This window comes from Panthera pardus, unplaced genomic scaffold, assembly GCF_024362965.1.
Source record: "Panthera pardus isolate Hobbes unplaced genomic scaffold, ASM2436296v1 HiC_scaffold_21, whole genome shotgun sequence".
Classification (NCBI taxonomy): Eukaryota; Metazoa; Chordata; class Mammalia; order Carnivora; family Felidae; genus Panthera; species Panthera pardus.
In genome coordinates, this window is record NW_026526777.1 from 24,521,406 (window position 1) to 24,547,719 (window position 26,314).

General features: G+C 38.4%; 2 protein-coding genes across 3 annotated transcripts in view; both read left to right on the forward strand.

The window, feature by feature from the left end:
• LOC109261391 (complement factor H-like) overlaps positions 1 to 17,606 on the forward strand; it is a 97,751-nt gene extending 80,145 nt beyond the window's left edge. For both annotated transcript variants that reach the window (XM_053908990.1, XM_053908991.1), the window contains 8 exons: positions 93 to 275; positions 2,546 to 2,719; positions 6,821 to 7,003; positions 7,450 to 7,659; positions 9,510 to 9,683; positions 10,389 to 10,565; positions 16,635 to 16,817; positions 17,271 to 17,606. In XM_053908990.1, coding sequence (XP_053764965.1) covers positions 93 to 275; positions 2,546 to 2,719; positions 6,821 to 7,003; positions 7,450 to 7,659; positions 9,510 to 9,683; positions 10,389 to 10,565; positions 16,635 to 16,817; positions 17,271 to 17,479 — 1,493 coding nt within the window. In that variant the 3' untranslated portion in view covers positions 17,480 to 17,606. The remainder of the gene's footprint in view (positions 1 to 92; positions 276 to 2,545; positions 2,720 to 6,820; positions 7,004 to 7,449; positions 7,660 to 9,509; positions 9,684 to 10,388; positions 10,566 to 16,634; positions 16,818 to 17,270) is intronic.
• A 4,220-nt stretch (positions 17,607 to 21,826) lies between these two features.
• Positions 21,827 to 26,314, forward strand: part of LOC109257729 (complement factor H-like) — a 37,045-nt gene continuing 32,557 nt past the window's right edge. Inside the window, exons 1-4 of the mRNA XM_053909483.1 lie at positions 21,827 to 21,882; positions 22,848 to 23,038; positions 24,203 to 24,286; positions 24,802 to 24,888. Coding sequence (XP_053765458.1) covers positions 21,827 to 21,882; positions 22,848 to 23,038; positions 24,203 to 24,286; positions 24,802 to 24,888 — 418 coding nt within the window. The remainder of the gene's footprint in view (positions 21,883 to 22,847; positions 23,039 to 24,202; positions 24,287 to 24,801; positions 24,889 to 26,314) is intronic.

Here is a 26,314-nt window from a genome sequence, read left to right on the forward strand (position 1 = left end):
TATTCATATTTAAAATAAACCAACCTTTTATATTTATAGAAACACATAAATTATATTTTAGAAGTAAACATATTTTTCTGAAATTTTCACAGAGGTGGAGACTACATGTGGAGATATACCAGAACTTAATTATGGCTACGCTGTTCAGACTTCTAACCCTCCCTATCACCATGGAGATTCAGTGGAGTTCAATTGCAGAGAAGGATTCACAATGATTGGACAGAAATCAATTACATGTATAAGTGGATCATGGACCCAACTTCCTCAGTGCATTGGTGAGAAGACACTTCTCAAATAGACGGTCAATGAAATGTAATATTTTTATTGTACAAACTGTATCTGCAAACATAGTTTTGAAATTTAGATATATGCTTGAAAATGTCAGGTCTTAAATTATAATGATTGCTTATCATCTACAAAGGAAAAATATAAACTAGCAAGAGAGTCTGATCACCCTTTCTATCCCTGAAATTAACATGCTTTTTAAGTGTGGAGCTAAATTTTACTTACAGTTATTCATATGATTTAAATCTGAGTATTAATCGCCAGGAAAATAGAAGCATATTTGCATAAATCCCATTTTCGTTTTACGCGGCACTCTTGTTTTCAGGCCCTGGAAAACAGACAGTGTCAAGAAAGTGCCCACTTGCTACATCCCTATAGGAATCTTGCCTCTCTCAAAGCTTCTAAGGATTTCCCAGTCTGTTTCAAATGCGGCAGCAAGCATTTAATGTGCCAAAGGGTGGGTGAGCTGCAGACCCTCTGGGGTCGCAGTATAAGGCAGTCAAAGGAGGCAGTCAGGGTGGGGCCAGGAAACAAACCTGATTGTTGGACTTCACTCTGGTTGATGTACGTGCATCATCCTGACCTTTGGATGACCAAGTCTTTGATGACTAGCTGGGAAAATATTGGGGGCCCTTTTCCTTTTTCCCTTGGAATGAGTTCTTTCCTACAGTTTTCTTGGGTCCTACATTCGAAGAGAGTCCTGGATGTCCAATCTTACTTATTCACCAGATGTCTAGGCATTAATTGTTCCAAGGAGAAGGTAGGGCTTAGGCTCATGTTCCATGAGAGCAGAGATTGACACCTGTTTTGTTCACGATGTATTCCCAATATACAAAGGACTGGTGAACACACAGCAGACATGAAATAGGAGTTTGTTGAATGAACCATTAGGTTTTGTTGCTTTTTAATCCTTACATTTTTGCTAGACACATTCCCATGAGAAGTATTGCCAGTCCTTCAAGACCAAATTTCATCTTTGTCCTCTTCTATCTCCACAAACGATTTCCCCTCATTTTATATGGGGGAAAACCCAAGGTTGTAACAGGCATGAAAACTCTCAACTTTTCACTCTTATACTAAAACATCTATTTCATTTATTAGTCTTTTTAGATCTCAGAGTTTGCCTTTCCAAGGTTAATCTTCGACCTATCTTCAAGTTTACCATAATCCACTTTTAACTATCATAGACCTTACTCCAATTTTCTCCTCTCGATGTTGATTTTGTACCTCTAGCTAGTCTAGCTTTTCACTCTTCTCAAAATGTTTATTTTCTCGTAAGAATCAAGGAACTTCTTTCAGAAACCAGTCAATCATAGGACCATGACAACACCCACTACCACTCCTTTTGACTATGGGTGAGTTACTATCACCTGAAGAAAACCTTGTTTTCTCTTCCTCAACACTGAGGACAAGCCCTAAAACCAGAATTTATTTTCAGCCTCTAGTGTGTTTTGAATTATTCCCCTTTGTTTTATTTTTTATTGTATTACAAAATCATTACTTCTTTGGGCACTTATTAAAAAATCCAAAGACCTACATCAATTGATATTTTATCAGCTTGACAAAGTACTCCGGGCTGCATTGAATTTTTGAAGTATGTAGTTGTATAAAAAGTTGTTATACTTGTATTAGAGTAAACAAAATTGACTCTTGCAATATTATTGAATTATAGGTTGACCTGATGTACAAAATAGTTTTTCAAAGATTGGAAGAGTATATACAGTAAGCAGGTCGTGACTTGAAGCACCCAATTTCTTAGTCCAAGTATTTGTCCCATTTTAGTGATCATGCAAAAGATCTGCTTAAGTGTTCACATTTTACGTAATACATTTTAGATGTGCTTATTAAATTACCATAAGTGAAAAAATATATTCATTTTTTTGAAACACGATATTTAAACTAGCAGCTTCATATATTCTATTTCTACAGATAAATAGGAGACCAAATTTAACCAGGTGATGACTGTTCAGTGTGTAAATCATCCAAAAAAGTGAGCCTCTTAATGCTTTTCTAATCCCCAAAGTGCAGGCTGTATTTATGGCAGACATTTTCTCTGAAATTTCAAAGCCTGGACACGGGACTTATGTTCAGACATAATAAATAGCCCATCACATGCAATATGATCAGGAATGACTTGGTTGGTGGGACTTATGGGCATAAATTCTAATTTCGATATACTATTGAGTCTAAACTATTGTTCTGCATTAACTGCTTTGATTCTTATAAGTAGTCTTTTCAAGGCAATATTTTCATTTTCTAGCAACAGATGATCTTCAGAAGTGTAAATACAGCTTAACTGTACGTGAGGCGAATCCATTATACAAGACCGAATTTGATCATAATGAGAACATAACTTACAAATGTAGAGGAAAATTAAAACAGAAACACTCAACGTGCATAAATGGAAGATGGGATCCTGATCTAAACTGCACAGGTAAGCTCTTGTTTATAGTACTTTCAAAATCTTATTCTATTTCTTCCGAACTTGCCAAAGCAGTATTTGGGCATCTTTTAAACATGTTTAGCTATTTATTATTACAAATAACTTTGAAGCCGGAAGGGAATTTAGAAACTAACCACAACATCATTTCTAGATATTAAGTGCATCAGTGCTTCAGTCCCCTATAAAACAACCCACCCAGAAACTTGATGGCCTCAGATTAACACCCGGTCAGGTATCTTTAAGAAATAGTGATTTGGTTTTCTTTGAGGCTGAGGAGAGCACAAAGATGGCATCCCCTGGTCCACCTTCCCTGAGAGCACCTCGGTGGCCCCCAGATGTGCGGCAAATCTCAAGTCCACCCCTCAGGCTACCAGTCTAAGACAGATAATTAGGCTTTTTCCCCAGAAAGTCTGGGCTGTGTTTCAGGCTGCTTTGTGGTGCCCTGGAGGTAGTGGCCCACCAAGAGTTATCTCTCGGATTGTTGTAGTGCGTTGCAGGCCCCAGAAATGCAAGCCCCTCTGGCCACTAGAGCCTGGGGATCAAGGAGTGTGCCCTCTGTGGGCTGAGCATGCTGGCCAGCTTTAGCGAGGCAGCAGAATGCAGGGCTGGGGCCTGCTCGCCGGCTTTGATGAAGCCACAGGAGAGCCCTGGGCTGGAGTGCACCCACTGGTGCCATCAAGGTAGAGGGAAAGTGCAGACATGGCACCTGCTGGCACCTCCGTCCCAGAAAGAGTCCCAACAGATGCCCCCCCTCAAGCAGATGCTTTAAGGCGAGCAAATGAATCCCCTTCTCAGATGTCTAGGTATTTCTCAAACTGTTCTTTCACATTGGTCGCCTGGGGTAGTGAGTCTGGGTGCAAGCTCTTTAAGAAAAGGATCTCAGTTCTCGATAGCCCTTCAGATATCCGGGATATGAGCTCTGTTGGTTTTCAAAGCCAGACATCTTGGGGGCTCATCTTCCTGCTGCAGATTCCAGGGTTTGGGTTGTTAATGTGGGAAACAAACCCCTTACTCCTCAGGGAGAGGCTCTGGGTCAGTGAGATCCCTCCTGAATGTGTGTAGCCCTGCCAGGGCTGGGGTTTGTTCCATATACTGTCTTCCTGACTCTCCTACCCACCTGAATGTGGCCCTTTTACTGTTTGTTGTGAAGGGGCCGTTCAGCTGGTTTTCAGGTCTTTTTCAGAGGCGATTGCTCCATTGTACCATGGATTCAGTGTGTGTGGGAGAGGAGTTTGGGATCTTTTTATGTGTTTGCCCTCACGCTTGGTTTCTGCATGTTAATTGGATCGTCTGAAACTATACTAAGCTGCATTTTTCATTTTAGGTGTTGCTTCGTAGATTTGTGGCAATTTTCTGTAAGCAGTTATATCAGTGCTACCACAAGATTTTATTTTTGCCAGTCTATTTTGATTTTGGTTTTTTTTGTCTTATCGTACTGGCTAAGATGTCCAGTAAACTGTTGAAAGGAAGTGATAAGAATGCACATCTTTGTCCTATTCCTGACCACAGAGAGAGGGTATTCAACATTTTACCACAATCATAATGTCACTTTAGGATTTTTGTAGACGCCCTTTATCAGTTTAAGGAAACTACTCCTTCTAGTCTTATTTAGCTGAGTGAGAAATTTTATGATCAACCAATGTTGGATATTTTAAATGCTTTTTACGTATCTCTTGATAGGATAATATGGCTCACTTATCTCTGTTAATGTAGTGAATTATATATGTAACTTCTTGAATGTTGACCAAATCTCTCATTCCTAGAGTTAACTCTATTATATTTTCATATACTTGATTTACTGACATAGTTTAAGAAGTTCTGCATCTGTGATCATGGGAGATATTAATCTATAGATGCTTTTTCTTTTAATGCCTCTCCCAAGTTTTGTTATCAGTATTAGTGTGGCCTCATAAAACAAATTGCAAATATATGTATAAATACATAAATAAATATATATATAGGTAATTACACTTATTATTTCATTATTTTTACCTTAAATGATTGATAGAATTTACGTGCAAAGTCGTGTGACATATAATTTGCTTTTTTGGAAGTTTTCTTGATGAAGAATTCCATTTCTTTAATAAGTAATGAAATATTCCCATTTCCTTACTGTCTTTCATCAATGAAAGGAAGTTGTATTTTTCAACAAATCTCTCGTTTGTCGAATTGATTGGTGTACAGTTGTTTCTAGTATTCCCTTCATGTGCTATTTTCCTTTTAGTTGTATAGTTTCTGGCAGATAGCTCTTATTTCTTTCTTAACATTGATGCTTATTACTTGTATCTTGATTATTCTTCCTGGATTTTTTTTTTCTTGAATTTATTAACATTTCCACATAACCAGTTTTAACACTCGATTTTCTCCATTACTCTCTCTTCTATTTTTTAGCCTTATTAACATTCACCATTTTTTCTGTTTTCTCTTTTCTATTTGTCTTTCTCAATTTTCTCTCTTCTGTGGGCTTAAGTTGTTTTTTCTAATTACTTCGATTTTAATTTTACTTTTCTATTTCTTAAGGTAGAAAACTAAAACTTGGATTTAAACCATCCTACTTTTAAGGATTAACTTCCTTTTCCCTTCTAAAACTGTTGTAGAAGTCTCAAAATTTTTATATACATTTCATTTTCATTGAATTCTATGTGAAATGTTTCCTAGTATTCCTTGTGGTTTCTTCTTTGACTCATCAGTTATCGAGAATTTTGTTGCTTACTTTACAAATATTCAGTTTTTTCTTAGATAAATGTATCCTCTTTTTTTTTTAAATGTATCCTCTTTTAACAACATTTTTGTGGTATATTTGTTATTCAAAGGACTACATAATAATTAGAAAAAATTTTAAAATGTAAAAATAAAATACAATGCAAAAAATACAAAGAAGCTTTTTAAAAAAAGCATAAACAGAGGATTTGCAGAGTAATGATTCTGCCTTTAGGGAGATTTAGTTGCCAGACCAACCTCTGGCAAAATGTATCAAGAGGAAGTACAAATTAAGATTATTAGGACAAAAATGGTTAAACAGCATATATAGAAGAAAATAAATCCTTGAGAATACATTGAAAAAAATATGCCAAGATAATGAAAACAGAAATAAGAAAAAAACTTTTGATTAAATATAAAATACTCCTGCATCTATCTAAAGATAGAAATAGAAAATATGACCATATTAGTCAGCATGAATGAATTCTATTCCGTCAACAATTTCTCTGAGTTGAATACAAAGTGTCAGATAACTGGAAGGACTCAGGGGACTTCCCAAAGTACAGTCACATAAGGTCTTTAATGAAATAAATGCATGGCAGGAGAAAGCAAAACGTAGGTATCACAGAGAGGTCCAAAAGCCTCCAGGGTTAGCCGTCCAGAGTCTTCCCTCAGTGGAACAGGACATCTTTGTCTCCAGGTTATGAACTGCCACGATACATGTGAGGTATCTCTGCTTTATGGGAGCTCAAACTCAAGTTTGCAAAGGAATCTTGTACACCTTGCTGGTCATAGACCTAAAGGCAGGCTGTCTAATCCGTTAAACAGGGTGCATTTCATCATCTGTGTATCTCTAAACAGTGTCGGCAACCTAGTCAACAGTATCTCCAGAGAGTTTTGAACTTCAAACGACACACTGTTAATCACTAGTGACCATATCTAATTCATGTCTTGGCCAGGAACCTGTATCAAATAATTGATTAACTACGTGTAATTCTTCCTTTGGCTAATTGTTTTCCATTCCACATCTTATACGGGTTTTAATGCAATCACAATACATTTGATTATAGATAGCTGTAAAAACATCCTAATATCAGTATTTATTTCGTGCCTGTTACTGAGTGGATGATTCAGTTAGTACATCATAATGGTTAGAAATAATTAAAAGGAGTTACACAAAAATTATGCACGATTTATCACAGAAGGAATAAAAGGAAGATACTACCATTAAGACCACGTGTGATGTATTAAAGCGTTCTACAAGCTGAAGAGTATCACATATTTAAGCATAACCTTATTATTTGATTGTTTATGATACATTATTATTGGGCTTTCTCTTTAGTATTTTTAACTTGTGATTTTCATCACGAAATCTGATTTTCATATTTGTAGAAGTACAAATGCAGTCATGCCCACCTCCACCTCAGATTCCCAATGCTCACAATATGGCAACGACGGTAAATTATCAGGATGGAGAAAAAGTATCTGTTGTCTGTCAAGACAATTCTATAATTCAGGATGCAGAGGAAATCGTGTGCAAGGATGGAAGATGGCAGTCAGTACCACACTGCGTTGGTCAGTAATGCATAACTTGCTTTGTAACATTCTTTCAAATGAGGTTAATACTCCCCTGTGCTTTGTGTAAATGAACAAGATAGGGACCTTTCTGTCTATCTATTTCACTTTATCTTGAAACAGTAAATTGCAATCTAAGTATACAAATCAATCGGCATTCTTTCACTTCTACTATGAAAGAAACAGACAAAAACTTTGGGTTACTGTGTAAATACCATAGAAAATTTGTTTGTGCCTATTTCACTCATGATGAACAGGACAAGAATGTGGGGACAGAGTGAACAAGCAGATACTACTGTAGATTTGATGGAGACATGAGCTTGCAAATTCCAGATGTTTTTTAGTTTTTCAGTAATTTAATTTTTCAGATTATCCTTATTTTACAACCTCAACTAGTATTTGATTACATTTTTCAATTTAAATATTGATCTCTGTTCTTTATACAGAAAAAAGCCCATGTCCTCAACCACCTCAGATAGAACATGGAACCATTAAATCGTCTCAGTTTTCAGAAGAGATGGACGAAACATTGAAACCTGAGGTTTATGTACATGGCACCAAATTAAATTACATTTGCGAGGATGGTTTCAGGATATCTGGAAAAGATGAGATAACGTGCCACATAGGAAAATGGAGTTCTCCACCTCGGTGTGTAGGTGAGGACAGTATGCAAACCACAGTTCTATTTTCGATATAATCCATTAAGCATTATCAATTGTCATCAAATTCATGAGAAAGAATCCTTTAGGTTTCTAAATATATAGAATCACTTACAGCTAAATATCTAAAATCATTTATATATTTATGTACTTTACCAACAATCTTTGCATCATCAAGTCTATCCTCTTTGTGTTAATTTCATTGACTCGTTACAGACTCACTTTGAATTCTGGCAATTGTTTAATGAAAACTAGATGTGTAGCACAATTAAGTTAAACCTACCTATTCATATTCCTTTCCCATGTATAGAACTTGTTCTGTTTGCTTTGCCATGAGTTTTTTTTTTTTTAATTTGTTTTCTCTTTCCTGTAATGTCATTTCTAAGTTCTTACAATATATAGTACTTAAGATGATTACTTCTCAATGCTCTTCTTTTTATTATTCACTATTGGTTTGAGAAACACTGATGGTCTCTTTCATAAATATATTGAAATTTTTATTATTTTTATTTTTTAAGTTTTAGTTTAAATTCCAATTAGTTAACATGCAGTGTAATCTTAGTTTCACGTGTAGAATATGGTGATTCAGCACTTCAATACAACACCTGATGGTCAAAACAAGTGTTCTCCTTTATCTCCATCACCTATTAAACCCATCCTCCCACCCACCTCCCTTCTGGTAACCACATTGTTCTCTATAATTAAGAGTCTGTTTCTTGGTTTGCCTCTCTCTCTTTCCCCCTTTTGCTCATTTGTTTTGTTTCTGAACTTCCACATGTGTGTGTGTATAATCATGTTATTTGTCTTTCTCTGACTTATTTCACTTAGCATTATACTCTCTAGCTCCATCTGTGTCATTACCAATCACAAGATTTCATTCTTGCTGAATAATATTCCGTTGTATATATATACCACCTCTTCTTTCTCCATTCATCTATCAATTGACACTTGAGCTGCTTCCATATCTCAGCTATTGTAAATAATGCTGCTATAAACATCAAGGTACATGTATCCATTTGAAGTAGTATTTTTGTATTCTTTGGGTAAATATCTAGTAGTGCAGTTGCTGGATCTAGTTCTATGGTTTAACTTTTCGAGGAATCACCATACTGTTTTTCCAGAGTGGCTGCACCAGTTGGCATTCCCACAGCAACAGTGAAAGATGGTTTTCCTTTCTCCACATCGTCGCCAACACCTGTTGTTTCTTGTGTGTTGATTTTTGCCTATCTGACAAGTGTGAGGTGATATCTCTTTGCAGTTTTGAATTGCACTTCCAGGATAATCAATGTGATGTTGAGCATCTCTTTATGTGTCCGTTGGCTGTCTGTATGTCTTCTTTGGATATATGTCTGTTCATGCCTTCTGCCCATTTTAATTGGGTTACTTTCTTCGGATGTTGAGTTTTATAAGGTCTTTATATGTTTTGGTTCCTAACCCTTTATCAGCTATGTCATTTGCAAATATCTTCTCCCTTTCCGTAGCTTGCCTTTTAGTTTTGTTGATTGTTTCCTTCACTCTACAGAAGTGTTTTATTTTGATGTAGTCCCAATAGTTTATTTTTGCTTTTGTTTCCCTTGCCTCAGGAAACATATCTAGAAAGAAGTCGCTACGGCCGATAATATATTGACATGTTTAGTTTCAAGCTCCTACTCAGGTTGCCAGCTGGATACACATCAGAATAATGATTTTAGGAAGCATTTGCACACCGTCTCTGTGATATGATTACAGATCCTGTGTTATCATATTTTTCAAATAAAACTGCCAAATATGGAAACCCGTACATAAAATTAAATTTCAGATTTAGTAAAACATGGAGTCATTCTTTCTTTGTCTCCTTCTTTTTTTAGGACTTTCTTGTGCGCCACCACCCTTGATTCCACATGGTATTCTATCTCACGTATCAGACAGTTACCAATATGGAGAAGAAGTAACGTACAAATGCACCGAAGGTTTTGAGATTAATGGACCTGCATTCATAAGATGTATAGGAGGAAAATGGTCCCATCCACCAGAGTGCAAAAGTATAGTGTATTTAATTTTACTCTGCGATTGATAAATATTCTTAATTCAGAGCATAAATGGTACAAATATGAAACTAGGCAGTAATTCCAGAATTCAACAGGGTATCTCTGGGAAGCTGTGGATTCTAGTAGAGAATTAATAGCCGTAGTAATAATAAAAGTGTGACAGCATGAGCCAAATTCTTTCACTTTCATGTCACCGTGTGTGCACATTAGACCTCCTGTGATACGCATCCTCAGACTTCTCATCTCTGTTCCTGTGTCACAGCTGGTCCCTGCTCATCAATCCCATCATTATTCAATTTACTGTTAGTCTGTCAGTTATCTCCTTGTATGTATATAGTTTTCTGAGATGTTTGACATGAATAAAGGTAACCGATTTTGACAGAGGTGAAAATACAAATACATAAGGCAGATGGCTTGTATGGGCAAGAAAGAATTTGAATGCAAGAAGTGTGATCTCAAGCATTACATGTATCCATATCTCTTCAGGCTTACGATGTCATCATCCCCATGTTATACTTTGATAAACATAGGACTGTTCAATATAATAAGCAAGACTTCTAACATATTTTTTCAAGGTATAAGAAAAATTTTGCAAGGTATTCATTGGTTCGATGTGTACCTATTATTCTACATTATAGTTATTAGCCATTATGTATTTTAAAATATTTACTGAACAAGTACATATTCTTTTTCTTTCAGACACGGATTGTTTTAGCTTACCCGACTTCGGTAATGCCACACCCATAGGCCCGAAGAAGACGTTCTATAGGTCAGGAGAAAAAGTGACTTATAAATGTCCAAATAATTACCTTTTGGATGGACCAAATACTATCCAGTGTATTAACAGCCAATGGATAGGAAAGCCAGTATGCAGAGGTACTTCAATGAAATTTTGAAACCTATTTGTCAAAATGTCTTCACTAATATAATATGCAATTCCTTCTAACAGCACTTATGAAATGGACATGGATTATTCTTGGAGGCCAGGTCGAAGAAGTTTATGTTTTAACATAAAGGGATAGAATTGTGTACTCAGTGGTCAATCTGAAAGCCCAGTGGTTCTCAAACTGTGGTCTCTGGAAGAACAGAATCAGCATCTTCTGGGAAATGGTTAGAAACGCAAATGTGAATTCACAGGCTTGCTCAGACCTGTGGTGGCAAAAACTCTGGGGCTGCAACCCTGAAAGTGTCTTAACAATTCCCAAGGGATTCAGTGTATACTCCAGTCTAGGAGCCGTACCTATAGCCTGTTACGTTTACGTCCACCTGAATCTCACTGGTGAATTATACATTATGCATTGAAATGTCCTTAAGCGTTTGCAAAAAAGAATCATTGAAGGCTGTTTTTGTCAATTATACATTTATTTTTCTGTTATTTTGCCACTCATCTCCTGTTTGGACTCTCAGTTAATCATCTTTTTCCTTCAGCTCTGGTATTCTTCAAAGCGTGTTAATTCTTCATTTATTCTCTAAGGAAGTGGCTGCTGTGTTTATTTTTCTAAGGGCCTAAAATTACATTCATAAACAGGATAATTGCAAGCCAAATTCTGATATCGAATAATCTTTTTATTTTGATTTTCTTGTGGTTTATAAATTCATTTTGAAAATATATAATTTGGAAGAGTGATTTGACTGGACCCTAAGGGATATGTCCAGAAAAACTCTCAGTTTCATACAAGTTTAAGTCTTATAAAATAAAAGATATTGCTTTATCTCCTTTTCTTCAATCTTATATGTAAATTTCTTAAAATTAGCAGCCTTTCATGACAGATTAACTGTTGATTTAAAATCCTCTTAGAGATCTATTTGGAATCCCATTCGTTGATTTGCTACTCAAACTGATCATTGTGTGAGAGATGCGACTTTTTTTTCTTTCTATCCAGGTATTTCCTGTGGGAATCCACCCAGAGTGAAACATGCTATTATACTAGAAGAGATGCCTAAGTATCTTATCTGGTCAGAGGGCACGTCATGAATGCATCAAACCTTTTGACCTGGATGGGGCAGAAAAGTGATATGTTCAAATGGGAGCTGGACACAACCACCTCAGTGCCTAGTTAGAGTATCTTATTTCCTCCCCAAACTTTAGAGAATGTTTTAGGGACTAAATATGTTAACATAAATATATAATGTAGTAGTTATTATAGAATCATCTTTTAATCTTAAATGAAATGATGGTGCTTAAACTCCAATTTTTTCTTTTTGTGGACTGCGTAAGTGATATGACATATTTATTTTATGAAGGATTTGACCAGATTAGCACACCTGGAATCATGGAAAATTCTCTATCTTAAGCATTAAGACACTTGGTTGTTTCCTGAGGAATAAGTGTATTAAAGATACGTTGTGGACATTTGACAGCCCTATAAAAATTTCACTTGGAGACAGAATCAGCAGCTGGATTGTGATCATAGACCGGGATACAATTTTGGGCTACTTCAGCTTGTGGATTATATTTAAAGAAGGTTACTAGCTGAGTTCAACCTGGGAATTAGTGTATACAGAAGAAAAGGTCTAAGAACTTGGTCACAGGACACTCGCGTATTCAGAGTTTAGGAGAGAAGAGGAGCCAACAAAGCAGATACTGTATAGCCACCAGTTTTTCAAATCACCTTTTCCTGGCATTCATATTTCCCAGTCTTTTGCTTTGAAACCACCTACGTTTTTCATGTTTAAAGTGAGTTTCTTTTAGACGCCCTATGGTTGGATCTTGTTTATGTGTGCACTCTGCCATTTTAGTCTTTTCACTGAAGTATTTAACCCACTTACACTTAAAGTAATATTTGATAGATTAGGGGCTGTGCCAGGCATTTTATTTATTTTGTGTTCCCTGTATTTCACTCCCATTTCCTTTTCTTATTATCTGTATGGACTTTTGGAACATTTTAAGATAACTTCCATTTTGGTATATCTGCATTGTTTGGGGGCATATCTCTTTGTATCATTTTATGAGTGGTTGCCCTAGGTATTAAGATCTACATAATAGCTTATCATTCCCTCCTGGTCTTGACATTTTACGACCTCACGTGAATGTGGAAACCATACTTCCATTTAGGTCCATTTACCCTCCCCACGTTTTGTTTTATTTTATTTTATTTTATTTTACTTTATTTTATTTTATTTTATTTTATTTTATTTTATTTTAAGTAGTGTTCACATCCAGTGTGGAACCCAACGTGTGGCTTGAACTCACAACACCTCAGCTGATATCAAGGGTCAGGCACTTAACTCACTGAGCCCCAAGCACCCCTTACCCTCCCCACATTTTAAACATAAATGCTTTTTTTTTCCTTAGTAAGCATAAATGTCTTTAGTGTTGCTTCTACTTATATTGAGCACTATAGGAAATGATACAATGTTGCCCAAACATCAAATACAACAAACTCCTTATGAAAAAGAGTCTATTATATTTACCCTTATTTTTCTCATTTCCCTTGTTCTTTCTTCCTGCATGAAGTCTCAGTCCTCCTTCTGTTATCTTTTCGGTGCTGTTTGAAGAATTCCTTTAGCAATTCTTTAAAGATAGATCTGCTGGAGATATTTTCCCCGTTTTCCTTTGTCTCAGAACGTCTTAATTTCTCCCTTATATCCTAAGGATGGCATCACTGGATATAGCATTCGGGATGACAGTTTCTTTTCTTCTAGCACTTGAAAAATGTTGTCACTTCTCTCTGGACACAGATGAGAACCCCACGGACACTTGAACCCTTTTTCCCTTAGAGGTTTGCCTAATTTCTGTGTAGCTGCTTTTGAGATTTTTCCTTTTCTTTAGTTTTCCTCAGTTTGATTATGATGTATCTTGGATTGAATTTCGTTAGGATTATCCTGTTTGGCTATTTCAATATGAATGTTTCTGCCTTGTGCCCACTTGGGAAATTTTCAGCCATTATTTTTGGAAGTCTCTTTTTTTTTTTTTTTTTTTTTTTCATCTGTAACCCCTTTTTTTCTCTTTCTGGTTGTCCATGCTTTACTATATACTCTTACTGGTCCCTGAGACCCGTCCACTTTTGTTTTCATGAAGTCTGTTTTCAAAGTGAGCAATCTGTATTGTATATTCAAATTGATTTATCCTTCTGTCATCTGTAATCCATGATAGAGCCCATCCAGTGAGGATTTTTAACAATCCATTATTATTTTTTTCTGTGCCATAATTCCCATTGGATTTTTAAAAGCCATCACTAAATAATTCCATTATCTGTGTCATTTAAGTGTTGCCATCTGTTGATTATCTTTTCTCTTTTGAGATTTTACTGGTCTTTGGTATGGTAAGTAATTTTCTCTCTCTTTAAAATTTTATTTTGAGAGAGCGAGCGAGAGAGTCCTCACACCAGCACACAGGCAGAGGAGGGGCAGAGTGAGAGCGAGAATCCCAAGCAGGATCCTCTCTGCCATCATAGACCCCAACACAGGGCTCGAACTCTTGAACTGTGGTATTATGACCTGAGCCAAAATCAAGAAGTGTTGGATGCTCAACCCACTGAGCTACCAGATGCCCCTATATTGAGTGATTTTCTTTTTTTTTTTTATTTCTTTATTTATTTTGTAATTTACATCCAAGTCAGCATACAGTGCAACAGTGATTTCAGGAGCAGATTCCTTAATGCCCCTTATGCATTTAACCCAATTTAACCCAACTCCCTCCCACAACCCCTCCAGCAACCCTCAGTTTGTTCTCCATATTTATGAGTCTCTTCTGTTTGTCCCCCTCCCTGTTGTTATATTATTTTTGTTTCCCTTCCCTTACGTTAATCTGTTTTGTCTCTTAAAGTCCTCATAGGAGTGAAGTCATATGATATTTGTCTTTCTCTGACTAATTTCACTTAGCATAATACCCTCCAGTTCCATCCACGTAGTTGCAAATGGCAAGATTTCATTCATTTTGATTGCCAAGTAATACTCCATTGTATATATATACCACATCTTCTTTATCCATCCACCCATCGATGGACAATTGGGCTCTTTCCATTCTTTGGCTCTTAATTGATAGTGCTGCTATAAACATGGGGGTGCATGTGCCCCTGCAAAACAGCATACCTGTATCCCTTGGATAAATACCTAGTAGTGCAATTCCTGGATTGTAGTGTAGTTCTATTTTTAATTTTTTGAGGAACCTCCATACTGTTTTCCAGAGTGGCTGTACCAGTTTGCATTCCCACCAGCAGTGCAAAAGAAATCCTCTTTCCCCGCCTCCTCGCCAACATCTCTTGTTGCCTGAGTTGTTAATGTTAGCCATTCTGGCAGGTGTGTTTCCCTGATGATGAGTGATGTTGAGCGTTTTTTCATGTGCCGGTTGGCCATCTGGATGTCTTCTTTGGAGAAGTGTCTATTCATGTCTTTTGCCCATTTCTTCACTGCATTATTTGTTTCTTGGGTGTTGAGTTTGATAAGTTCTTTATAGATTTTTGGATACTAACCCTTTATCTGATAAGTCGTTTGCAAATATCTTCTCCCATTCTGTTGGTTGCCTTTTAGTTTTGCTGATTGTTTCCTTCGCTGTGAAGCAGCTTTTTATTTTGATGAAGTCTCAATAGTTCATTTTTGCTTTTGTTTCCCTTGCCTCCGGAGACACGTTGAGTAAGAAGTTGCTGTGGCCAAGGTTAAGGAGATTTTTGCTGCTTTCTCCTTGAGGATTTTCATGGCTTCCTGTCTTACATTTAGGTCTTTCCTCTATTTTGAGTTTATTTTTGTGTATGGTGTAACAAAGTGGTCCAGGTTAATTCTTCTGCATGTTGCTGTCCAGTTTTCCCAGCACCACTTGCTGAAGAGACTGTCTTTATTCCATTGGGTATTTTTTCCTGCCTTGTCAAAGATTAATTGTCCATACGTTTGTGGGTCCATTTCTGGGTTCCCTATTGTGTTCCATCGATCTGAGTGTCTGTTTTTGTGCTAGTGTAATGAGGGATTTTCAATTGTGTTCTAGACATTTGGGATAGATGTTTTAAGGCTCTGGATTTTATTGACATCTCTTATTTATCAGGCCTCCAAGACTACCACAGTGCAAGTCCAGGCTTCCCACTTGACCTCCACTGACAACACAGAAAGTGGAGAGGTGTCTTATTCCCTGAGTGTGGAGAGAAGTCTGGGCTGCTCACTTGGCCTCTGTTGATCACTGTTGATCTGTGAGCCACACAGCGAGAGGAATGGTCTCGGTTTCTTTATGATGGTATTTGGGAGCATTTCAAGTATTGTAAAAAATACCTGTTTTGCTAGAATACTCCTCTCCTGGGCCTTTGGCTAAATAGAGTGGATGATTTTTGGAACTTTTTTTTTCTTGAACTTGATATCATTTCTGGGTTCCATTCTTCTTCAGTGCTCAGTCCAGGGTCTGTAGAAGGCCCAATGAAAACCCAAATGAACTGTGTAATTCCTTGAATCCCAAGGTCTCTTATCAGATTGATATCTTCTCTGCATCTTTCATAATCTCCTATGTTGGTTTTTATAATATGTTCAGGGTTTTTAGTTTTACTTAGCAGAAGGGATAAGCAGAAATGTTTCTACGTCATCATGTCCAGAATGGGAGGCCAGCAATTGCCTTTCACATTATATAGATTTGTAATTCTTTGATATAATTAAAGAAACTGATGTTTCTTTTGTAATAACAATGAAAATCAATACATAGTAGACCATGCAGTATGTTGTAACTAATGAGAAAAATTTCTTTGTGTATATAAGCTATGCGTCTGGCATTTATTTAGTAAGAAAAATGGTTTTTAATACCAGAATACTGCAAAGCAGACATATTTGTTAATGCTTTATGTGTACTTTCATGTGGGATTAAAGGAAGTGCTTAAAAGTGTTCTTCTCAGTTTAAGTGATTAGAATTTCTCCAATGAATCATTTCTGTCAGCAGAAGTCTTGATATTGTATATTGTGCTACATTTCTATTTACTTTACGTTAACCTGTTTTTCTTTGCACTTTCAATAAATCAAATAATATCTTTTTAGATCCTAATGAAAACTGTGGGCCCCCTCCACCTCTTGACAATGGAGACATGACCACATTCCCAAAATCAGAATATGCTCCAGGATCATCAGTTGAGTACCAGTGCCAGTCCTTGTATGTGCTTGAGGGAAACAAGGTCATCACATGCCGATATGGACAGTGGTCAAAACCACCAAAGTGCTTAGGTAAATATTTTAATATTCACCTGGATCCTGGGAAATAATGAGAAAGGTGTTTTCCTGTTATTAACAGAATATTCATGGATTAACCACAACCATTCTGTCAAATGCTTGACTACTAAATATTAATCTGTGAAGAAATAAAGTTAGAAAAAAGTCTTAAACAACAACAGCAACAAAATATTCTTTAATGAAAGGTCTTCCTATTGTTATTGACATGATGGATCTTTCATTATAACATTTAATTATCACACCTTAAACACAGTACCTCATTTTTATATCATTAATCATTTAAAATGATTTACATCTATGTGATGGATTTTCAATGTATTGGTTTGGAAAAGGTTTTGGAAACAGAGCCCTGGGATAGTGTAGATGATTCTACTTGAAAGTCTGAAATTCTGTGGAAAATATTTGTTTACTTCTTAATGCTTATGTTCATTTTTTTTTAACCTTCAGATGTATGTATAATATCAGAAGACTCCATGGAAAGACATAACATACAATTACGATGGTCTTCTGTGAAAAAACTGTATTCCCCAACAGGGGATACTGTTGAATTTGAATGTAAAGCTGGATATCGTAGACAGACATCACAACAAACATTCCGAGTAACCTGTTGGGAGGGGAAGCTGACCTATCCTGTTTGTGTAAAAAGCAATGGTTAAGATGCAGTCCTAAAACTAAAATATGTACAATATTGGGAATTTTTCATTGTCAATCCAACTCAGTTTATTTTGTCAAGTGTTATTTAGCTCATTTACTTTCATAAATCAGAATTTGTGTTAAATATTATATGGATGATGTAATTAAATCTGAGAGACAAATAAATCACATCTTAAAAGTACCTCATTAAAACTTGGCAAACCAAAATTCTTTATGTCCTATTCTTAAAATATCTATGACAAGAAATTAGATTCAACCATTTCAGTGGTGACTTCTATCCATCTTTCTCCTACCTTTCTCACATCTTCCTCCAAATTTCTGAGCCTTCCTGAAACTATCCATTTCAGAGGAAATGGGAGAAGATACTTCTTTACAACTTCAAAATAAGTTCACTTCAAAAACACATCAAAATCTATGTCCTACTTGTGTTAGTTAGAAGATGTAAGCAGTTACTACTTAATATTGCTTATCTAGCAATAGATATACCAAAAAACGATGGGATACATGATCTCCTAAAAGATGACTCTCTAGCACAGATAAAAATTCAAAGAAATCATAAAGAGAAATTCGATCTAACTGGTGCATCACTATCCTAAAACGCAACATGAAAGGGACAAAAAATACATCAAGTATAAACACACAGAATGCTTTGAACACTGCATAAATGTTTACAGAGCAAAGATTGTCAGGAAGTAAAATGAGAAGTGTACAATAACTACAGTTGAATTTAGAGAAACTAGGGGTAGGAATTGGTGTTGAACTTACACTTAACCTGCAGTCTCCACTTTTTCTATCTTTCATATACATTACCTTTAAACCCCAAGAATGTGTTATTTTAAAATAAAGATAAAGTAAGACAGTACATGCTGAGAACTATGAGAACCTCTTTGGTAATGATCTTCAAATCCAGTGACACATTCAGGATTTTGTTAGTATAGAGAGTTTTGGAAACATTCAACCATAAGAGTCTGAAATATGATTTTAATGTTCATACATTCCAAACAACATAATTAGTTAACATCAATTGAACATAAACATTTTTAACTTCTACAAAAACATAAAAACTTAAAGATGACAATAAAGATATAATTAAGGTAAAAATATTTTAAGGTGATATCTTCTTCATTTTGCATCAAATCAAGTGGCATTCTTAGAATGAGTAAGCTGGCTGTCTCCAATGGAGCCAATTTATCTAAATCTGAATCACAAATGAGAGTCAATTTTCTCACATTTAAAGGACTATTCTTAAAATTGTCAAGTTATCTGAGGTGTTAATATTGGTGTAAATACTATTTCTCCAGAACATTTCACCTAATGCTGGTGGAATCAGTGTATGACACTTGGCCTGTAACCAATATGGCCTATAACCATTTATTTTCATTTTTGGCTGTAAAATAATGACTTTTAAGATTAATTCTAATATTTTTCTGCAGTTATTGTCATTCTTGTGTAAAGATGAGTGTTACTTTGCCAACTCACTATAGCTTTTAACTAAAAAGGTTTGGTAAATCTTTAATTTTCAATGTTTAGAGTAAGAACTTGATAATAGTGAACTTCTGATACCTTTACGTATATATATATTTTTTTGTTTTGTTTTGTTTTGTTTTGTTTTTAATGTTGTATCACCGGGGCACCTGGGTGGCTCAGTCGATTGAGCATCCATCATGATTTTGGCTCAGGTCATGGGATGGAGCCCAGGACTTGAGCTCTGGGCTCTGCGCTGAGTGGGGAGCCTGCTTAAGATTCTTTCTCTCTTTCCATTTGCCCCGCTCTCACCACAGAGCTCTCCTCTCTCTCTCAAAATAATTAATACATAAATAAATAAATACATACATACATAAATATATAAATAAATAAATAAATAAATAAATAAATAAATAAATCAGCATGGATTCCTGAATTTTTATTTATTCAATTTATCATAATGAATTATAGGCATTATTTTTGAAGCTCAAATTATCCCAAATTTGGCTAGTTGAGAGCCTCTTGAAACTAGCTGCTGATTGCTTTGTTATACCCCATTATTCTTTGAGCATTTCTTAAGACAACATGATGTTCCAGGCTCTCTGGGTATTTCCCTACCCAGTGCCTGTAAGCATACACCTTTCCAAAGGGGTCTGATTCCTTTTACTGGGAAATAGTGTTTAGATCCCAAGAATTGTACCATCCTGTGAAGAGAATTATGTTGAAATAGAAATGTTCAACACCGTGGAAACATCTTTAAATGTCTTCTTGCTTGACAGAAGACTGAAATAGAAGTGAAATTTAAAATTCATTTTCTCCTATTGGATCTTACAATTCAAGTTTAATAACACAGGGTTAAAAACTTTCTAGTACATTTTCTGTCTCTTCTCTTTACTCACATATTCTTATATTTCAATATTTGCAAAAATAATATAAAAAGTTTAAAGCAAACATTACTACTACCAGGTAAACTACTGAATGAAAGTTACAATGTCTTGGCATTGATTTTGTCCCGGGATGTTCAACTCTGAATGTAAGTACTCTCTTCCAAAATGACTTCAAATAATCCTTATCTCTGATTGGTTCACTTCCCAACTTAATACAGTTTTACATTTATTTGCATTCATATTTTAATTTTAAATCATGCTTCTTCCTCTATTAAGCTAAACTTTTTAGATATGAAAAACAGCTACATGTTTCAAAAGTCAAAGTCACATGACAAGGCTCTGTGAAGAGTAAGCTTTTTCCATCATTTATCTGTTCCTCATTTAATATATTTTTATTAGTTTCTGTCATCCTCCCAGTGTTTATTAATCTCCTTTTTTCAATATATAGAAGGGAGGTGATTTTACACATTTATCTGTACCTTGCTGTTTTTGTATTTATTATTCTAATCTTCTCTTGACTAGCCTTCCTCAGCTCCCTGCACAGAGGCTGCCTCAGTAGCTGTGCTGCGGTAGACACTGGTCAACAGCACAGTCTGGATCAAGCGTCCCCACATGTGGCTGCGTTGGGAGCCAGAAGGGAAAAGGCTGTCTGGCACTGCCCTCCTCTGGGCTCCTCTGACCTTGGCCTTGTCGCTGGGGTGCTTGAGAATAAAGGCCTCCTGGGTCAGAAGGGTAGGAGGAGCCCAAGTTGCGCCTGGCCCCAGGCCACGTTAGGGGCCCTTGTAAGAATCCTGGTGGCGGGCAGACACTGGGAGACCTAATCTTTGGACGCGCAGTGTGAAATCCTCCTTTGTGTAACTGTGTCAGCGAACGAGCAATTAGTATTTATTTCCTGGTGGATGGACACTCTGCCCTTAACCGTTCCCATGCGCAAAAATTAACCTAGTAGGAGCCAAGACCCCAGGTCTTTAAATCCATGCCTCCAGGGCACACAGCAGTCCCTTTCAGGGAAACCCAAAATTTCACACCTGTCAGAGTTTTGGAAAATATGACTGGAAATTTGCAAAACACTGTGTAGCACATCACACTCATTACCTCAATCGTTTCTCATGGAAACCCTATGACGTAGGTACTCCATCCACATCTTTCAGAGAATGCAAGAGTTTTAGAAAGAATAAGCCGTTGGCTCAGGATCACATTGCTAGGGAGAAGCCAAGCCATAACCTGACCCTAATCTGGCTCACAGATTTTTTTTTTTTAATAAGCAACGTGAATAATTTAATTAGTTTTGGAAACCCCTCCCCTCCCCAAATAACACCTGACGCAAAATGCAATAACGCTTTGCAAAAGTTACCTACAGGTGGTCAAAAATATTTTAAAACAGATTGGAAGATTGTTTGTAGTGTTTTAACTCATAACTTGAGGCGCAAATCTTGGACGAGGGCGGATTCCCCGTATTGCTATCACCCCATGTAAATTTAAAACAAAAGAGAAAATTCGGAGACTTCCTAGCGTGCAATTAAAGCAAAGACAAACAAAGCCCTTAAGAAAACCATTCGAGAGGGCTACGAAACGAATAAAACACAACGGTCAAGTACTTCTGTGGGGCTGAATTAAACTGAAGGGAAGTCAAGACGCCCTAACGCCTACTGAGCGGCAATAGACAGAGGCACCTTAGCCACCGCGGGACCCCTGCAGGCGTGCAGGAGCCAGCCAGTCGCGCAGGCGCAGGGCCGGAGCGGGAATCCGCCCCGCCTTCCCCGGGCCCCGCCCTCCCTGCTTCAGTTCCGGGTCCTGTCAGTAGGGGCGGCCGCGGTCTCGGCAGCGGCCAAAGCCGCGAAGCTGCGCGGCCCGGGTTTCCAGCCGGGCCTCTTTCCCGGCCGGGCCCCAGCATGGCTGCCCCCAGGGCTGCGGGTCGGGACGGTGCCGCGTTGTCGCGTTCCTGACGGCCCCTGGCGTCTGTGCTCTCCTTCTCTTCCCCAGGCCACTCCAGCAGACATGGTTGCCAAGGCCTTTCGGGTCAAGTCCAACACGGCCATCAAGCGGTCGGACAGGTGAGGGAGAGAAGGGCCCTGTTCCGCCCACTAGGACACCCAGCCATTTCTCCATCCCGGCTGGCCCACAGCCCTTTTGGACTAGCTCAGCCGACCCGGGGTGGAGGCCGAGGGGTCCAGCGGGGGAAGGGACCCCAGGGGACCAGGCTGGAATAGACATGTTTTGAGGGTGAAGAGGGAGAGGAGGCCTGATTTATCTCCCAGGCTATCTTTTGGATATTGTCGTTCGTTTAAAGGAAAACGTACTTCAATCGGCGCTTACTGACTGCGATCTATAGAAGGTATTGCGGAGGGCGCCAAAAAAGAAACAAAGGCAAGAAGGAAGGAAGACAGACAGACAGACAGGGTGCCACTCTCCTAAGAGCTTAAGTCCCTGAGGAGAAATCAGATGGGGAACCGGGAACTACAACGATAGGAGGAACAGTGTCTAGTGATTACTTCTGGCAAGATAGACAGACAGATGGAGGGAGAGGTGAGGGAGAATTACAGGACATGTTTTGAGGAGACCTGTATCTGTTCAGACAGTGTCGCAAACGCAGATAGCACGTTGCGAATTTTGGACCCCGTGTTCTATAGTTGTCACTCTTGGTGCCCTGGTATAGCTTTTTAAGCATCGGGACAGGTTTGCCAAGCATATAGAGAAGGGAGTGGGTGCGAGGGCTAGGCATAGAGGCAGGAAGGCAGGGCTGAATTTCCCAAGTCAGGCTAACTTGGTTACTGCCTGGATCTCAGTTTCCCTCTTTCTTCGTAAAATGGAAAGTCTTGGCCCCAAGAATATGTGACAATAGAGGAGACATTGGATGTGAAAGAGAATAGGATGTTTTGGAAGAGTGTAGGAGAGTAGGGCATCATAAAGCAGTTTTTCCTTGGCCCTTTGATTTGATAGTAAGTCCTTCCGAATCCTTTGCATTTCTCAAAATGCATCCAGGCACGATTCATACCACTCATTGGTTTGCTTTCTGCAGGAGAAAGCTTCGGGCTGATGTGATGGCTGCTTTCCCCACTCTAGGAACAGATCAGGTCTCTGTGTTGGTACCTGGAAAGGAGGAGCTCAACATTGTGAAACTGTATGCTCACAGAGGGGATGCAGTGACCGTGTACGTGAGCGGTGGTAACCCCATCCTGTTCGAAGTGGAGAAAAATCTGTATCCGACAGGTATGGCAACAGGATGGCCATCACTGTAATCCTTGCCTGGCATCCGTTTCTCCTTATTTCTTTCATTCACCTGTCTTACTCAAAACAGTAAGTGCCAAATCTCTCAGTACCATCCCTAAGAATCGTTTCGGGCCCAGTGTCCCTAGAATTGGGTCTTTCAAGGTCGAAACTTACTGCCGTAGGAGGGAGAATGAAAGGGCCAATACAGAAAGAGCGTGGTTGCCAAGAGATATTCTGAGATGAAGGAATAGTAGTTCCTAGTGGGTTAACTAGGGATGGAGCAGGGGTCTCGAAAAGGGTGGCATTTCAGAACATGTGAGAAATACGTCTAAAAGGATGACTAGCAGGATTTTCTTTAGAGACTGAAAAGATCCTGTGATGGGAAAGAAGCTGGGTTCATGAAACCACGTACCCAGCTGTCTTAGTGATGTACTCCCATCGAGATACCCCCCAGGGATTCTTCCTTCGGCTCTGTCTGGCTCTCAGGATCCTTTGGTTTCTCTCCTTGTGACAGATCTCAGACATCTAGGGTCCTTTTGTCTCTAGCTGCTGACACCTGTTTTGTCACTTGGGGCTTTTCTTGCCCTAAGCTGGGCTACAGCAGCGTAGGGCGGTCTCCTTGGGCCGCTGCTGCCCCCACCCCACTTTGCTGCTGTACGGACACGGGCGCTTTTTGATCTAAGGGTTTTTACCACTAATCACTATGAAAACAGAGGGAATACAAATAATAAACATGCGGAAATTTCCAAATTGTTTACAGGCTGGTGCCCTGTTCTTAGTCTACTTGTTTCTGAGGTCACAAATGGAATCCTCCTTGGTGTTTGTCCCCGCTTTTACCTGCTGTGCGCATTTCTGCAGCTACAATCAGGTGGAATGATGGGGCCTCCCAGTCTCAGGTGACATCCAGGTTTTTAAGAATCTGCCTTAGAATGAAACCCCTTGAAACCAGCGCTACGGTGTATGTTAACATGAATTTAAATAAATAAGTTTAAATTAAAAACTAAACAAACCAGAATGAACCCTCTTTGGGCCTCACAGCCTCTTCTCTAGCTTTGAGTTGAGTTCCTTTACTGTCCCTGAATTAAAGTGGCCTTCGCGTTTGGCTTTGCCAGTGCCCCAGGGGATTGACTTTTTGGCAATAAATCTGTGTCTCTTTTTGGGCAGTGTATGCCTTGTGGTCCTATCCTGACCTTCTCCCAGCTTTCACGACGTGGCCTCCGGTGCTTGAAAAACTGGTGGGGGGAGCAGGTAAGAAGATTTCCCTATATTCTGGCTATCGACTGAAACCCGCTTAGGAAGGACCGACTACTCCAATAAATGTACCCACTTCCTGGGTTCATATGGTTGAAAAATGGAATTTTTCCCCCGTTTGCGTTTCATCTCTCTCTTGACTGCTTCCGTGAGGTCCCTAGGCCTCTACGACGCTGTTGAAAGGCTTCAATCAGCTTTGTACTTTGTACTTCAATGAGAAAACAGTTCGTGAACTGCCATATGCTGTCCTTTAAGTCAGTAAGCTAAATTTAGGAAACCAGAATAAGATAGGTCATGGAACTGGCCTTGGTGCTTCAGTTGGACCACTAGCCCCCCTAGGGAAATGGTGTGATACTCGGGTTGCCGTCTTTTAATTTTCATTATGAATAACCTAGCTGATACCTGATAAAGGTTTGTAGGTTGAGTGAATGAATAAATGATGAAGTAGAACTTGGAATTGTTTAGAGGCAGAATACAGGTTGTGATGCTTTTGTTTTGTTTGCTGCAGATTTGATGCTGCCAGGACTCGTGGTGCCCCCTGCTGGTCTGCCTCAGGTACAGAAGGGTGACCTCTGTGCCATTGCCTTGCTGGGGAACAGGTACTGTGTCAGTCCGCTGTGCCTTTGGGGGAAAAGCTTGGGTAAAACTGAGGAAAGATTTGAGAAATGACAGCTTCCAATGCATATGAATAAAGGATTACACGAGAAAAAAACAAACAGGTTTTTCTGGGGTGGGCCACTGTGGCCTTGGCAGTGAGCCTGTGGAGGTGTCTTTATATCTGGGCCAAGTGTATTTGCTGCTGCTGATTTTTTTTTTCTAGTAGTTTTACATTTACGGAAGAGTTGCAAAGATAGTGTAGCGTTCTTATCCAGCTTCCTGTAACGATAACGTTTTTAATAACCAGAGTACAGGTATCAAAAGTAAGGAATTAACATTGGCACAGTCCTATGAATACAATTGTAGACTTTCTTCATATTCCCCCAGTTTTGCCATGAAATGTCTTTCCGTACCACTTTGCATGTAAATGTTGTCTTAGTCTCTGGTCTGTGACATTTTCTTGGTCTTTCTTGGTCTTTCATTGCCTTAACACCTTTTTCTTCATCATCTACATCATCATCCTCTCTTTTAATTCTGTTTTTCATTATTTATTTTTGAAAAGGAGAGGGTGTCAGTGGGCAGAGGCAGAGAGAGAGAGCGAGAGAGAGAATTCCCCGACATGGAACTCAATCCATGTGCCCTGGGATCATGACCTGAGCTGTAACCAAGAGTCAGACGCTTAAGTGACTGAGCCACCCAGATGCTCCTAAGTTATTTTGATAGTTTTCTTGAGATATATTTTACATACTACAAAATCCACTAACTCCAAAGGTACAATTCGGTGATTTGTAGTGTATTTTTACAGAGTTGTTCAGCCTTTAAACATAAATTAGGAAGTATTCATAGGAACAGTTCTGAGAAATCCAAAGCCCCCTCACCTCACAAACCTTTTCTCCTAGAAGTAACCGTAGCATTTGATGCATACATCCTCGTCAGCCTTCTTGAATACACGTATATGTGTACTTATGAAAACGTACAGTTTTGTTGTGTATGGTTAAAAATACAACCAAATGGAATTATGCTTTATCTGTATTGTTTTTTCACTTAAGATCGTGGGGACATTTTCCAGGTCAGCAAGCTCAGGGACGCTGAGCCTTCTTCCCTGCTGTGTGGTGATGGAAGAGGTCCTCTCCGAGTGGACCTTGTGGTCACCTCCAGTGTGTCTTCATCACAAACAATATCTTTTTTTTTCTTAATGTAATTTGTTGTCAAATTGGCTAACATACAGTGTGTACCGTGTGCTCTTGGTTTTGGGGGTAGATTCCCATCGTTGATTGCTTACATACAATACCCAGTGCTCATGCCAACAGTTGCCCTCCTCAATGCCCATCACCCATTTTCCCCTTTCCCCAGCCCCCTCCCATCAACCCTCCATTTGATCTCTGTATTTAAGAGTCTCTAATGGTTTGCCTCCCTCACTCTTTGTTT